Genomic DNA, 14483 nt, shown 5'->3' on the forward strand with positions numbered 1-14483 from the left:
ATTTTGACAAAATATTTTTAGAGTGTAACAATAGATTTCATAGTTTTATATAAATTTATTGTCGTCATGGTACGTCTTAGATTTGATAGGGTAGCTTGGGACGGAATTTCTCTCATATTTCACATCCCCTCGTCTCACTTCTACGTTATTTTTCTCTTATGCATTTTTTCTTTGTTGCCTCTATTTTTTTCAATTTCTAATTTTCACAGTATATTGTTACAAATCTCTAAATGTTGGATTCAAAATCCAAAAAAAAAAAGACAAAAAATGGAAGGAAATCCCAAAATACCTTGTTGCTCGTGTAAACAACTTTTTTTTAATCTCTCACTAGATTTTGTGATTTTTTTACTAACACTTTTAATTCTGATTTTTTCTTCCTTTTTTATTTAAAAAAAAAAAAAACTGATTTGCTATACTTCAAAAATGTCTAGGCGTTTTGCTATTTATCCCAAATCAACTTTTAAAAATTACTATTTGTCTGGTTATCAAGATTTGATCCACCCAAATTTTCAGATTGGTTAAAAAAGCAAAAAAAAAAATCCCCAACCAGATCCCTACAAATAAATTTACCAATTTTAAATTATAATAACAAATTCATTTTATGAAAATAACTCTTATCCTCCATTAAAACTAAAATTTTTTAAATAGAAATTTAATCTTTAATCTTTTTTCAAATTTAATCTTTCGTCTCCTCCACATTTACCAGAGCCACAAACCACACCGTCCCACGGCCACTATTGCGGAACTAGTTAGCATAGGAGCACTCCTTTTAGTATTGAGAAACCTATTTTTAGAAAGATTTCAGAAGCTTTTCTTTAAAAATCAAATCCAGGAGTGTTCAAAGTAGTAAATTGAATAGATATTGCCTTTTTAAAAACTATTTAGAAAAATATTGTTGTTTTTAAATTATTTATAAAAATATTATTATTATTATTATTTTAATAACTCGATGGTTCAAAATTCGATCAAGATCTCGACCTTGTTGATGTATCGCCCAAAATGAAATTTTGTATTGAGAGAGAGTAAAAGAGAGCGAGATTTTGAGATAGTGAGATTTTGATAGAAAGCGAGACTACACTCCAATTTTTGGATCATCCGTACAAATTTTCCTTTTTTTTCTTTTTTAATTATTACACATTCCACCTTCTTCTTTCTTTCTTCATTTTTTTTTTTTAATTTTTCATATTATAAAAAAAAATTCTAAAAATATTTTATTATTTTATTTAAACTCTAAAAAAAATAAATTAAAAAAAATAATATCTCATAAGAATAAAAAAAAATGTAAATTAAATATCTCATTTATATAAAAATAATTACAAAAAACAATGTGTCCTACAAAGCGGATGTCGTCGATTTCGAGTTGGTTGTCATCGTCGACTTCAAACTTGAGGTTGCTCAGGTTTCTTGATGTTGCTCTAGTACCTCTGTAGGCGCTTCATAATATAAATATTCATTATGCTCTTCACGACCCCGACCATGTCCATGCACGTATGAAGACGAAGGACCAGCCTCTGAGTCATAATGTGAACCAAATGTTGGCATCATCATCATCGGACTAATATAATCAGTTTGACTCTGCGTCTTGCATCATAGGGGCAACTCTTCCATATGCAACCTCATCAAACTCATTCTCTTCCCAAACAGGTCCTCTACGTCTAGGAACTGGTGGAGGAACAATAGGTATATCGTACATATAATGAATTTCCTCCATATAGCTTTGGTTGTCATTACATATAGCAAGAACTTGGTTCGGATCATTCGCAACCTCACGGAGTCTACTGTTGTTTGATCTCTGTGAATTATAAAACAATTAGACAATATTTAAAATAAATTTAAATTAAAAATAATTAGATAATATTCATTCATTTACTAGATGACCCACAGCTGCTCCCAGACGAGTGACGTAGCGCCTTGTGATATTATTATATCAATGAATATATTCTAGAGTGACATCTGTGTCAAACTGTTCAACAGAAACCCTCACTGCAATAAACCTTGCACGATAGTGTCATCACACTACCAAATGTGCAACTTTTTCAGACCAATCTCCAGTCCTTAGGTCAATATCATGCAGTACGGGTTCAAGTATTACAAGGCAATGGGACATCCTGTTGAAAACCGAATTGTCTCATCACCCTGTCATATGAGAGGACTCATCGTCCGCCATACGTTTTGACCATTCGTACAAAAATTAGGCAAAGTATGCATAATAATTTTGTACAGCTCCCAAATAACCTAAAACACAAAATATTATATTAGAGAATATTAAAGACAAATACAATAAAAATGTGTATAAAATAATCAATTAGGTTCAGTGTAATGTACATGTTCAGGTTGGAGCAGATCAAACATGTATCTATACTGACTAACTACATGTGTGGTTGTCCTAATCATACAAAATTTGTCTCTCCACCTAAATTTTTAAATTGATAATTTAGAATTTAAATTAACTAGATCAGTTATATAAAAATTAAATTGAATTAAAACAATATACCGAGAACCGTAGGCTCGTCCAACTAACTAAGCGTCATTAACATGTTGTAGTTGTGGAGCCATTGTTGGAAATCGCTCACAATCCCATAGTTGCAAAAGTATAAGAGGCTCAACTATCTCTCGAACCTCAGGTCTTATTGCTTTGCATAGTTGTCTATACAACCATGCCAAACATGCTCCACCCCATGAATACTGCCCCGCATCATGGAGGTTAGCTAACAGTGGCAGGAACATCAAGTGAACAAAATGACTTATTTATCTGAAAACATACTTCCACTCGTCTGCATCATCTGTGAGCTCACGAAATTGTGTTCATAACCATATTAAACTTAACCTCCATCCTTTAATTTTGTCGGCAGGTGGGGTCGCACCGAGATACAGTTGACAAACTTCTAACCAGTCATCGTACATCACTCCGGTGATCGACTTACCGTCAATAGGTAACCCCAACAACACTTCTATGTCTTGTAGAGTGATAGTGCACTCTCCAACAGACATATGAAACGTATGTGTCTCGGGCCTCCATATCTCGACCAAGGCTGTGATCAGATGTCAGTCCAACTAAATAAATCCTAATCTGGCAACCCATAGAATCCAGATGTGCGCAGTAGCGGTAGTATTCGGGAGTGGAGCAGGATAGTGCGCTGGAGAACTGCCTCTCGACGTCTGCAAGATATTTCTCTCGTAGTACGATCTCGCCATACAACAGATCGATGAATAGACTGGTCGTACAAAACATTGGGATCAATAGATCTTGGGCTTAAAGCCATGATCTGGAAAAAAAAATATTTAATTCTCAATTAAAAAAATAATTGTTTCTCAATAAGAAGAATAATGTACAACTTAATTAAAAGAATAATGTACAACTTAATAATAAAAAAAATTGAATATACGGTAAAAGATAAGTGGGTGAAGAAAATCTCGCTGCTAGAAATGTGAGCTGAATCTCACTGGTAAGGTGAGCATTGCTAGGAAGACAGTTTGTTAAAGAAATGCTTGATCTCGCTCATGAGGAGGATCTTGTTCATGAGCAGGATTTCGCTCATAATTGTCTTCACTTTATTTACTTTTCATAGAAATATATATATATATATATATATATATATATATATATATATATATATATATATATATGACCAATGAGAAAAAAAAACTAATAATCATTAATGAAAAATTAGCGAGATTTCCTTCTAGAGCGAGATCCTCATCACAAAATTAGCAAGATTAGCGAGATTTTCTTCTAGAGCGAGATCCTCATCACAAAATTAGCGAGATTTACTTCACCCACTTATCTTCCTTGTCGATGATTGAAGTTTCGACTTATGTATGCCTAATATACATATTGTTTCCAAGTTTTCCTTTGTTTGTCGAGTTCTCAACGTTCGACCTCTACATTAATCGAACCCTCAACCCTCAACTTCTAGCCTCGAACTCCCAAAATAACAATATTTCTCTAATAAGTTTTAAAATAACAATATTTCTCTAATAAGTTTTGAAAACAACCATATTAATATTAAAGATCCGTTCAAAGTTTTTACATCACTATTACTCCTTACCAACATCTTTGCTGTCATATTTTTCTTTGGGATAATTAGCCCCGTCATCTATTATTCAGGTAGTACTACAATTTCTTAAGTACCATATTGTTAACCTTTTCTACAATTAATTATGGTGGGGGTAATAATAGAACTATTGTAGTTTCAATAGTGTTTGTAGATGAAAATATCAGTTTAATAAAGAAAAATTAGTAGCTCAAGAAGTCGGGGTAATATTTCAAGGCTGCTGCAATTGCAAAATGCACACACATCCACAGACAAACTAGACATATTTCACTGTAAGGGAGGAACTTATAGCAGACAAAACTCCAAACCATCTCAGATAATACCTACATATAAACAAGCATTGGGAAAATTGCAGTCACCAATCTAGTGAGTAATTTACCTGTGAAAGATAATAGACAACTATTCAGCTTTCTTTGCCTTTCTCTTCATACGAACGATTGTAATACTCTGGTGCAATTTCCTTCACCTTGTAAAGCTTGTTTCCAGGAATCCTTGAGCAATCATGGTGCTCATAATGGTAACCAACGCTCCATGTAAGAAGATTGAGCAGGCCGTAGTGCAAATGCGTCTCCTGTTTGAGTTCAAATACATAACGTTCTGAAATGAATTGACCAGCCATTGGATGCATACCTCCTGTCCAACAGATGTGGAAAGGATCAGATAAGCTAAAGTTTTCCAGCCCCAAAGGAAAACTATTGCCACATCGAGAGCTATTTGGATGATGAAGTTTATGAACTCCCAGTAGCCTGGAGGCTTTGGTTTGAGAAACAAAGGCCGGAAAGCATAAAAGAAGAGTTGGAAAATGATCCATATGGCTTTTGAGAACAATTGTGTGACTACATTGGCTTCGGTTTGACTCGGAACATCCACATTGATACCATCGACGCCTTGGAAACGATGGTGTTCGAGATGATACTTTTGGAATGTCACGGACATGGGGGCACCAATGGGAAGATTGGCAAATATCCCAAGCCAACGGTTGTAGGTAGGATTTGAGAAGGCAAGGTTATGGCTAAGCTCATGGATAGCTAAAAAGAGGTTATGGTTAAGAAAAGAGCCAAAGAATATGCAATTCCAAGAATTTTCAGCTAGCTTGCGCTTTGAAAAGTTGTGGCCGTCCATAGCTGAAGCACAACCACCGTAGTAACCTGCAAATAATCAAAGCTTATATTCAACTTTTTATATGTATTCAAACATTAATTCGATTCACCATAGAACGTCTGCTTTATTATTGTGTTAAACAGCTATTAGATGGTTTAAGGTATTTTCAATCTATATTCTTAAGAATCACAATATACTTGAAGTTTATGTTTAGAAGTAGAATTCTCTAGTGTGGAGAAACTGCTGTATGATAACAATGGTTTCAACAGGGCTCAATTATGAGGACTGAACTGAAGTGATAAACGTAAGTAGGAGAAATGAAGGTAAAGAAAAATTTTAAAATGAAAACCACAAAGTTTGTAGCTCTTGTATTATACGTCAGGCAGTAGAACTAAATACGAACAATTTTATCATTACATATGGAAAGCAAATACTGTAATGATTGAAGTAAACAAACAAAATGGCTGAAGCAAATGTGATGATACATTTTAGCAGTAACTCACAAAACTGCTGTAAAGGCAAGATCCAGTTTCTATAACAGAAATAATAGCATCGAAATGATCAAAACCTAGAAAGTTGGATTAACCAACAAAAGATGGACAAACCAAAGCAGAACAGGGAATACATTCATACCAATCCAATAAAATACAACAGAAATATAAAAAAGCAGCATCGGAATTCTGAATCCAACGGAGAATCATTGGAAAAACAAAAGAGAAAGTATAGAGAAACGCAAAAAAGAGAGATAGATTACCTTAATAAAAGCCAGAGGGTCAGGGCCGAAGAGTTGCTTGATTTGAGTGTTCTTCCCATCTTCTTCCTTAATAATCTCTCTCTCTGTAAAATCGCTCTGAGCTCAGGGCTTTGAAATGGATCGACGGAGGAGAAAGGCGAATCTAATTTGAAAATGAAGGAGGTTGAAAATGGCCGTTTGTTTATTTTTATTCCATTATAGCAAACAGTCTTTCTTCTTCTCCAACCTTTTGAATGGGTGAGATTAATACTGCTTTAATCAATTAAAATTATATTTGAGGCCTTTAATAAATCATATGAGTTGAAATTGGTTATTAATAATTTGGCTTGAATTTGCAAAACTAATGGGATTAAAGATAATCTGACTCCAAAGAAAATATTACATTTTTTCTTCTTTAACATATGATTTTATTTGTATTTAACAACCTCGAGAAATTTTAGTAAGATCACTAAAAAGATGAGAATTACCACCCTTCTTTTGTAAAAATATTCAATCATAAAAGTACCAATTAATTAAGATAAACGTAATCAATCAATCGTAATATATAAAAAGTTAATATTATTGAATCATGAGTAATTAAAAATTTAATTGATAAATCTATGGTTCAAATCCACGCTAAAAAAGGATAATCTTGAAAAAAAATTCTTAGATCACTAAATTATATTTGTCCATAAAACACGGGGAAAAAACGTTTGGTAAGATTGATTTGTCAATGCAATTTGAATAAAATAGAAATACAATAATAAAATCATATTTTTGTACAATATTGAATTTTACGGTTAAAAATGAGTGTAATCTTTTATTTTTTATTTGTTTTTGTATACAATGATAAAAAGGAAAGAGAAAGAAACTCACCAACCCTATTGCCCAAAAACAAATGAAAGTGACATGGCCATTAAAAATAGAAGAATATAAAAAAGGCAACGTTTTCTTTTTGTTTGCCTGCAAAACCGCCATATTCTATATTTGTGAAGTTTTGTGAACATTTGTATGCCGTATTGCAATGCCTACATTAACTCATCCAGTAAATATTTTTTTTTTAAAGAAATAATTTATATCTGACATTTATTGAACAATCTTTATAAAGAAAACGAGAAGGGAAAAAACATTAAATATGATTTTCATACAACATTCAAATATTAAAGATTAAAAAATTACTTTTGCCACTGTAAAAGTAAAAAGTAAAACTTTTGTTCAACTTCAATTTTGTATCGATTTAATCTACAAATTCAGTCTATAACAATAAAATCCTTAATAAACAAAATAAAGATTTCATATATTTAATATTGAAAGTTTACTGTTTTACCTACATAAGAAATTTCATTAAATCTACTAAATTTGGTGATAAAAGATTAAACTCTTAGCAACTAAATTGTTACAAAATTCAATTAAAAATATAAATTGCATTACAAACCAAAGTTAGAGGCTTTTTTTCTCTGCTAGCTTTTTTTTAATATATATGGGATAAAAGAGATGAAACCAAAGTTAAAGATACAAGTTCATGCTTGTCGAATTATGCTTATATGAACAGTTAAAGAGACTAAATTCTTATTCAAAATTTGGGGAAAAAATGATTTCTAACATGGTTAAAGCAAAGCATTTAAATGAATTTTAACCCACATTAAAAACAAGGCATTTAAAGTTTTAAGAACCAAAGTAGAGTAAACCTAACTTGTACGATGACATACTGTTAGAGAAAAGTGGTTCGATGTTCATTACCATCATTATACTCATAACCCATCCACTTCTTGTCATCATCACAAGACTTGTTTTTTCGTTATCAATGATTTGGTGAGGAAATCATATCTCAAAGAGATCTTTTCCCCAAGTTGCAAAGGGAAAAACAAAGCATTTAAAGCTGCTTTGATAGATAGAGATAAACATCAAGAATGTACAAACATATACAAATGTGTTGAATACAATTTTTATGGAAGACTTAAATCAAACCATATCAACTTCACCACCCAATACCAGTCTACAATAACTCAAAGACTGGTTTGTTCCCTTCAGAAATGGAAGTGGGAAGAAACAGTTGCAAGTCTTCTCTAACTCTTACTAATTTTTAGCCAAATGAATATCAGTCCTTCTGTCATATCATATCATAACAGCAGGACTGTTCATTTGGAGAAAAACTACTTGAGGAGTGACATTAGGTTATGTATGTACCGATCACTTATCTTAGGTGCGTATCATAGGCGTCGAAAAGGGAGTCTGGAACAATTGCAGGCAATTTATCTATGTACTTGAAAAGCCTTTTGAGATTCTCTCGGGTCACCGTCGCCATGTCCACAATGTCCCTGTTATCAGTAAATACCCAGAGATCACCAGAATTTACTCTCTTAAGACTGTCACGACAGAACGGGCACGATTGGGAACGTGTTCGCCTGAAGTATATTCAATAGAACAATATAATTATTTGAGGTCGATATACAGAGCAAGCAGTTGAATACAGTCAGTGAGAAATCCAAAAAAAAGCAATCAATTCAAGCATTCTCATTTCTCGAATGGTTGAAGAAAGAACTGACACTATAATTCATCAGGAGCATTAGAATGCTGTTCTAAGGTAAGTGAACAATCAAATCCAATCCTCTAATTGGCTATATCAAAGTAATGAAGTTAAGAGTCATTATGCACCTGAAAACTTTTAACTTGAGGCTTCATAGTCAATAAAGAAAACATTTCATCGAGAATGCAGGTGAGACCATCATGGGGATTTATCATGGATTTGTTAGAAACAAATACATGCCAAAGATCATGAAGCAAAAAGTAAAAAGACAATTACAACGACAGTTAAACCAGCTTAAAGAAAAATGATAAACCAGTCAGTTCATATTAGTTTCATACCTTGTTAAATCCAGGTCTAGCATTGTATAAGATTAATGCAGTTTTAAATTTGTAATTCATAAAAGAATAGACATGCCAAATGATAATACTCGGTAATTAGCATGCAGGACGGACAACCGAATCATTCACTGCAGGTCTAGGTTTGCATGTGAAAATACAAACCACAATCAGCAATATTAATCACAAGTTGTATAGAAGGTATCAAACACTTAATTACCTTAATCTAAATGCATGCACATAAAAGAAAAACATTATGAGTCCTCCATCCAATTAACTAAAGATGAACAGAAGGTTTTAGGCTCCGTAGCTTTTGTAATTAATGAAGACAAGAAAATATTAAGGTGTATAGGAAAATTTTAATAGAGCCTCTGTACATAGCCTGAAGAATCCATAATCAATCCTTCTTAGTTCTTAGTGCGAGAAATGAAAAAATAGAACAAAGAGATGAGAGTACCATTCACGGTAACATTTCAAGCACAAGGCATGGTTGCAGTTGGGCAATACAACCTTGCTAGTGGTCTCCATGCATATTCCACATTCTTCTTCTCGTTCAATGTCAGCATCTGAATGCTGTATACATTCATCGTCATCTCTTCTTCGGTACCTTTCCATGCATACAGCTTTCTGCTTTTTATCTTCAGTATCAGTAACACCCTTCTGAAGTTGCAATAGAGAGGGGTAAATAACAGCTGATCACAGCACAATTACAGTGGTCAGTAGTTAAAAAAAATACATATCAAACAATCATCTGACGGAAAATATGAAACTCTACCATAGAATTCCCTAATGCTTGCTTTTCTCTCGTGGGTGGACATGGTGGTTGTACCATCCACGTAGACCTGCAGCACAAGATACATAGTGAATTCAGAAATTCTCACTTGATATAAAATGGATTTTAGCGATAATTACAAAATATAATACGATGAGAGTATGAGGTGACAAACTTAACCTTGTAAATTAAAATCCTCAGCAGTCCAAGGGCTCCTGCAAGATGGCAGTCTGTCCATTGCACTAGGAAGAGGAATAAGTGGGCAGCAGGACTGTATGACATTCTCATCTGAAGGCAAGGGCCATCATATTCCCCGGGAAACTCTGATGCCCTACAACTCAGGGACAATTGAACATTAAGTTGACATATCTGACAAAACCAGCAACCTTGAGAATCTCCAAGCATAGCAACTAGTGAGAAATCAAAAGCATTCAAACATTTAAGGTTTTAGTGCATCTGTAAATTTTCATACCTGGGTACAGAACATGATTCAAAATATAAAAACTATGGCCCATCAGAACAATTTTTTGGGTCTTTTTTCTCTTTAAGAAACAGATCATGTTTCTTACAATTTCAAATAAAAGAAGAACAAAAAAACTCGGAAGTTGTTCTTGATAATTTTATGAAGTATTAACAGATCCGTGCCTTCTTTATTTATTGATGAGAAATAGGGAGGAGGAGTTATCACACTGCAAAATATAAATGCAGCTTCTGGAATAAATGTAAAAAGAGCTAGAAACAAGATTAAATAGGTCCTAAACTATTCTCTCAGAGAGACTACTACATAACTCAAGTTTTTGTTTAACAGACAGGGTACATGGGTAAATAATCAGATTGGTCAACACTACACCTAGGTCACGTCCCTTGAATTAAACGGGATCAAAGGGTTTCGGGCAATGAACGCAAAAATATAACAAAAGCAAGAAAAAGAACAAGGAAGTAGCAGAATCTGTTGAATATTATGGTGAACTTGAGGACTGAGACACTGATGCTACAAAAATAAACACTCCATTTAGAGAACAAAAACAATGACACATTCGAGTAGTAAGTGACAGCTATACAAAAATCCGCTTCTGGAGTTGGTAAATATGCAATCATTGTTCATTCTCTGTGCCAAAGGTCCACAGTGAGATGCAGATAGCATAGAGAAGGTCTAAAGTACATCACCAATAACCCAAGAACAAAACATGAAAAAAATGGCAAAAGATTTGATGTGGGACATGTACATTGACAAATCATCCAACGTAAAATGAGCAAACGTTTTCCCCTACAAGAAATACAGCTACAAAACAGAGAGAATCGAAATTTGTCTCAATGTATAAGTGTACAGGAGCGTTACCAAGACAGAATCCATCATTGAAAAAACAATTACTCAAAATAAGTTAGCCCGGCTTCAAATAAGGCAGGTAAACGACAATCACGTTCAGAAAATCATAAATTAACGAAGAGGATTAAGACTAATAAACAGAAACTTCAAGACCCACAATACTAAAAATCAAAACCCCAGAAACTGCATTACAATCAAAATAGAAGGAAGAAGGCCAATAATCAAAACCCAGAAGCCAAAACCCCAAAAGTGATCAGACAAAGAACTTCAATAGACAGTCGAAGACGATATTCAGAGCACATAGGGGGGAAAAACCCAAGAAAGAAAAATAAAAGCTCACTTACAGAGTATTAGCATGCTGAATATCAGCTTCAAGCACTTTGAGAGAGTCCTTGAACGACTTTCTCATGGAAGATACATACATCTCCACCAGAAGGGTAAAGAAAGAAGCAAAAAGAAACAACCAATTCCTCAAATTTTCAACTCCAAAAAAAAAGCGAGAAAAAAGGAAAACCCTAATTCCCTCTGGAAGAAAGAAAAAGACCCTTTCTGTATCTCTCTCTAGAAGTGGGTAGGCAGCGTGCGAGTTCCGTCTTCTCTCTTTCTCTCTCTAGAAGAGTGTTTTGTATTAGAGCTTCGTGTTGCTTCGGTGCAGTGCCTCTTGAAGGCGAAGGCAGAGAGTGGGAGGGACACGTGGAAGATGGACGGCTCGTCTTGGAGCGTCGGAAGAAATAAAATATTTGGAAATATTAATTAGAGGGTGGAGATAATATTAATTAGGAAAAAGAAAAAGGAAAGATTAGCAAAACGCAGCGTTTCATTGGAGACGGCCTTATCCATTTGTGCCAACCGGTTTTATGGGATATTTGTGTCCTGTCTCCCACTTTACCACTCGCATCCTTTTTCCCTCCACGCACTCCCGATCGTTACCTTATATCCTCCCCTTCAAAATTACCATTCCACCCCTTTCTTCTCTTTTTCTTTACTTTTTTTCTAAAATTTTGGGCCTTGTTTTTTTCTATCGACATTTTTAGGTAAAAAAATGTTTACAAATAAAAAAAAAGTCAAAATATTTTTAAAAAATAACAAAATATATATATATATATTGATACACCGATAGAAATAAACTTCTACCAATTTCTATCAGACACTGATAGATTTTTACCTATCTATAATTATATAATGAAATTATGAATTTAATTTTAATAGTGAAGAAGAACGGTAAAACTTAATTAAGCATACTTTTTTAAAATTAATTAATAGACATTGACACTAAATATGTAAAATGAGTATTAAGTGAAAAAATTGATTTCTTTTATTTGTGAGTGTTTAGACCATTTTACGCACAACTCGACTAATCTCATTTCACGAGACAACCCACCTTATCGTACCATGTTTGGATGTCAAGAAAACTAGTAGGATACTAAATCCAAGATAGGTAACCATCATGGATTGAACCCCGAAAAATCGATCTTAAAATATAAATCTTGAAATATATGAACCAAATTGAGAAAGTTCAAATTTAAAGAGCAATATTGTATTATTTTGAAATATAAGAACCAAATTGAAACCAAAGTCAAAATTAAAGTACTAAAAGTGTAAAACTAGACTCAAACTGTAAGGACAAAACAAATAATTTTTCCTTTGTTCAACATTTTTTTACTATGAAATCTAAGATTCCGTTTGGTAACGTTTTGTTTTTTACTTTTGAAAATTAAGTTTATTTTCTCTCATTTTTCAACCATGATTTGCATCTTTTTCAAGTACAATAATTGAATTTTTCGTCAAAATTCTAAAAACAAAAATAAACTTTTAAAAACTATGTTTTTAGTTTTCAAAACCTGGCTTAGATTTTGAAAATACGGGTAAAAAATAAATAAATAATAAAAAATTTCAGAGTTGAAAGGAATGTTTATTAGTTTCATTTTCAAAAACAAAAAACAAATAATCAAATAATAACCCAATCCACCTCAACTTTCTAAAAAGAAGTTATATATACATTAAAAAAATGGTTAAGTATGGTAAGCCCCGTCAATTTTTTTAAAAGAGGAAAAAACACATTTATGTTTTTTGTTTTTTAAAAGAAAAAAACACTGCTTTTTCTTTTTCTTTTTTTTCTTCACACAGATAACCCATAGCTGAGAAAAAGACAATATCTTAAAAAAAAGGGGGGGAAAGGACAGCATATTAAGAAAAATTAAAAAGATATTGTCCTTTTAGAAACTATTTAGGAAAATATTGTTGTTTTCAAACTATTTGTAAAAATATTATTTTTTTTAAATAAGTCGAGGGTTGAAAATTCGACCAAGGTAGGTCGAATTTTGAACCCTCGACCTTGCTCTTTCGCTTTTCCAAGGTTTCCATTATTATTTTGAGAGAGAACGAGATTATGAGAGAGAGCGAGATTTTGAGAGGTTTCCATTATTATTTTGAGAGAGAGCGAGATTATGAGAGAGAGCAAGATTTTGAGAGGTTTCCATTATTATTTTGAGAGAGAGCGAGATTATGAGCGAGATTACGAGAGAGAGCAAGATTATGAGAGAGAGCAAGATTTTGAGATGTTTCCATAATTTTGAGAGAGAGCGAGATTTTGAGTGAGAGCGAGAGGGAAAGGGAGATAGCGAGATTTTGATAGAGAGCGAGAGTACATTTCAATTTTTAGGTCATCCGTACAAATTTTTTTTTTAAAAAAAAAATTATTACACATTGACCTTCTTCTTTCTTTCTTCCTATCTTTCTTTCTTTTTTTTTTTTAATTTTCCATTTTATAAAAACAATTTCTAAAATATTTTATTATTTTATTTAAACTCTAAAAAGAATAAATTAAAAAAAATAATCTCATAAAAATAAAAGAGAGAGAGCGAGATTTTGAGAGTGAGAGTGAGATACGAGATTTTGATAGAGAGCAAAAGTACACTTCAATTTTTGGGTCATCCCTACAAATTTCCTTTTTTTCTTTTTTAATTATTACACATTGTCCTTCTTTCTTTCTTTCTTTCTTTTTTTTAATTTTCCATTTTATAAAAACAATTTCTAAAAATATTTTATTATTTTATTTAAACTCTAACAAGAATAAATTAAAAAAATAATCTCAAAAAAATAAAAGAGAGAGCGCGAGATTTTGAGAGTGAGAGTGAGATAGCGAGATTTTGATAGAGAGCAAGAGTACACTTCAATTTTTGGGTCATCCGTACAAATTTCTTTTTTTTTTCTTTTTTAATTATTACACATTGTCCTTCTTTCTTTCTTTCTTACTTTTTTTAATTTTCCATTTTATGAAAACAATTTCTAAAAATATTTTATTTAAACTCTAAAAAGAATAAATTAAAAAAAATAATATCTCATAAAAATAAAAAAATGTAAATTAAATTTCTCATTTATATAAAAATAATTACAAAAATCAATGTGTCCCACAAGGCGGACGTCGTCAATTTCGAGCCGGTTGTCGTCGTCACTTCGAACTTGAGGTTGCTCAGGTTCTTTTTGATGTTGCTCTAGTACCTCTGTAGGCGCTTCATAATATAAATATTCATTATGCTCTCCATGACCCCGACCATGTCCATGCACGTATGAAGATGAAGGACCAGCCTCTGAGTCATAATGTTCTGAATCAAATGTTGGCATCATCATCAT

At 32.7% G+C, this 14483-nt stretch overlaps 1 protein-coding gene and 1 pseudogene across 3 annotated transcripts; both read right to left on the reverse strand.

The window, feature by feature from the left end:
• Positions 1-3175: 3175 nt before the first annotated feature.
• LOC120073428 (sphingolipid delta(4)-desaturase DES1-like) lies at positions 3176-6867 on the reverse strand (annotated as a pseudogene). Its single transcript, XR_016528458.1, has 4 exons — positions 6853-6867; positions 5911-6006; positions 4435-5203; positions 3176-3266 (listed from the first exon to the last, which is right to left on the reverse strand). The product of XR_016528458.1 is annotated as a sphingolipid delta(4)-desaturase DES1-like (transcript).
• An 883-nt stretch (positions 6868-7750) lies between these two features.
• On the reverse strand, positions 7751-11576 carry LOC120074342 (E3 ubiquitin-protein ligase AIRP2-like). 2 transcript variants are annotated; one of them, XM_039027434.2, is made up of 5 exons: positions 11195-11576; positions 9704-9854; positions 9527-9593; positions 9209-9443; positions 7751-8294 (listed from the first exon to the last, which is right to left on the reverse strand). In XM_039027434.2, the coding sequence occupies exons 1-5, from the start codon at positions 11272-11274 to the stop codon at positions 8084-8086; spliced, it is 744 nt and encodes a 247-aa protein (XP_038883362.1). In that variant the 5' UTR covers positions 11275-11576; the 3' UTR covers positions 7751-8083. The 2 variants fall into 2 exon arrangements, with proteins under 2 accessions (XP_038883362.1, XP_038883361.1); XM_039027433.2 differs by having other exon boundaries at positions 9704-9933; positions 11195-11488.
• Between the last annotated feature and the right edge of the window lie 2907 nt (positions 11577-14483).

This window comes from Benincasa hispida, chromosome 3 (assembly GCF_027475165.1).
Source record: "Benincasa hispida cultivar pf3 chromosome 3, pf3_genome.v1.1, whole genome shotgun sequence".
Taxonomy (NCBI): Eukaryota; Viridiplantae; Streptophyta; class Magnoliopsida; order Cucurbitales; family Cucurbitaceae; genus Benincasa; species Benincasa hispida.

Coding starts and splice junctions, on each gene's coding strand:
- LOC120074342 (XM_039027433.2), bottom strand. Junction 9,444..9,526: donor AAGCATTAGGGAATTCTATG/GTAGAGTTTCAT, acceptor TGCTGTGATCAG/CTGTTATTTACCCCTCTCTA. Junction 8,295..9,208: donor TTGAAATGTTACCGTGAATG/GTACTCTCATCT, acceptor AATATACTTCAG/GCGAACACGTTCCCAATCGT.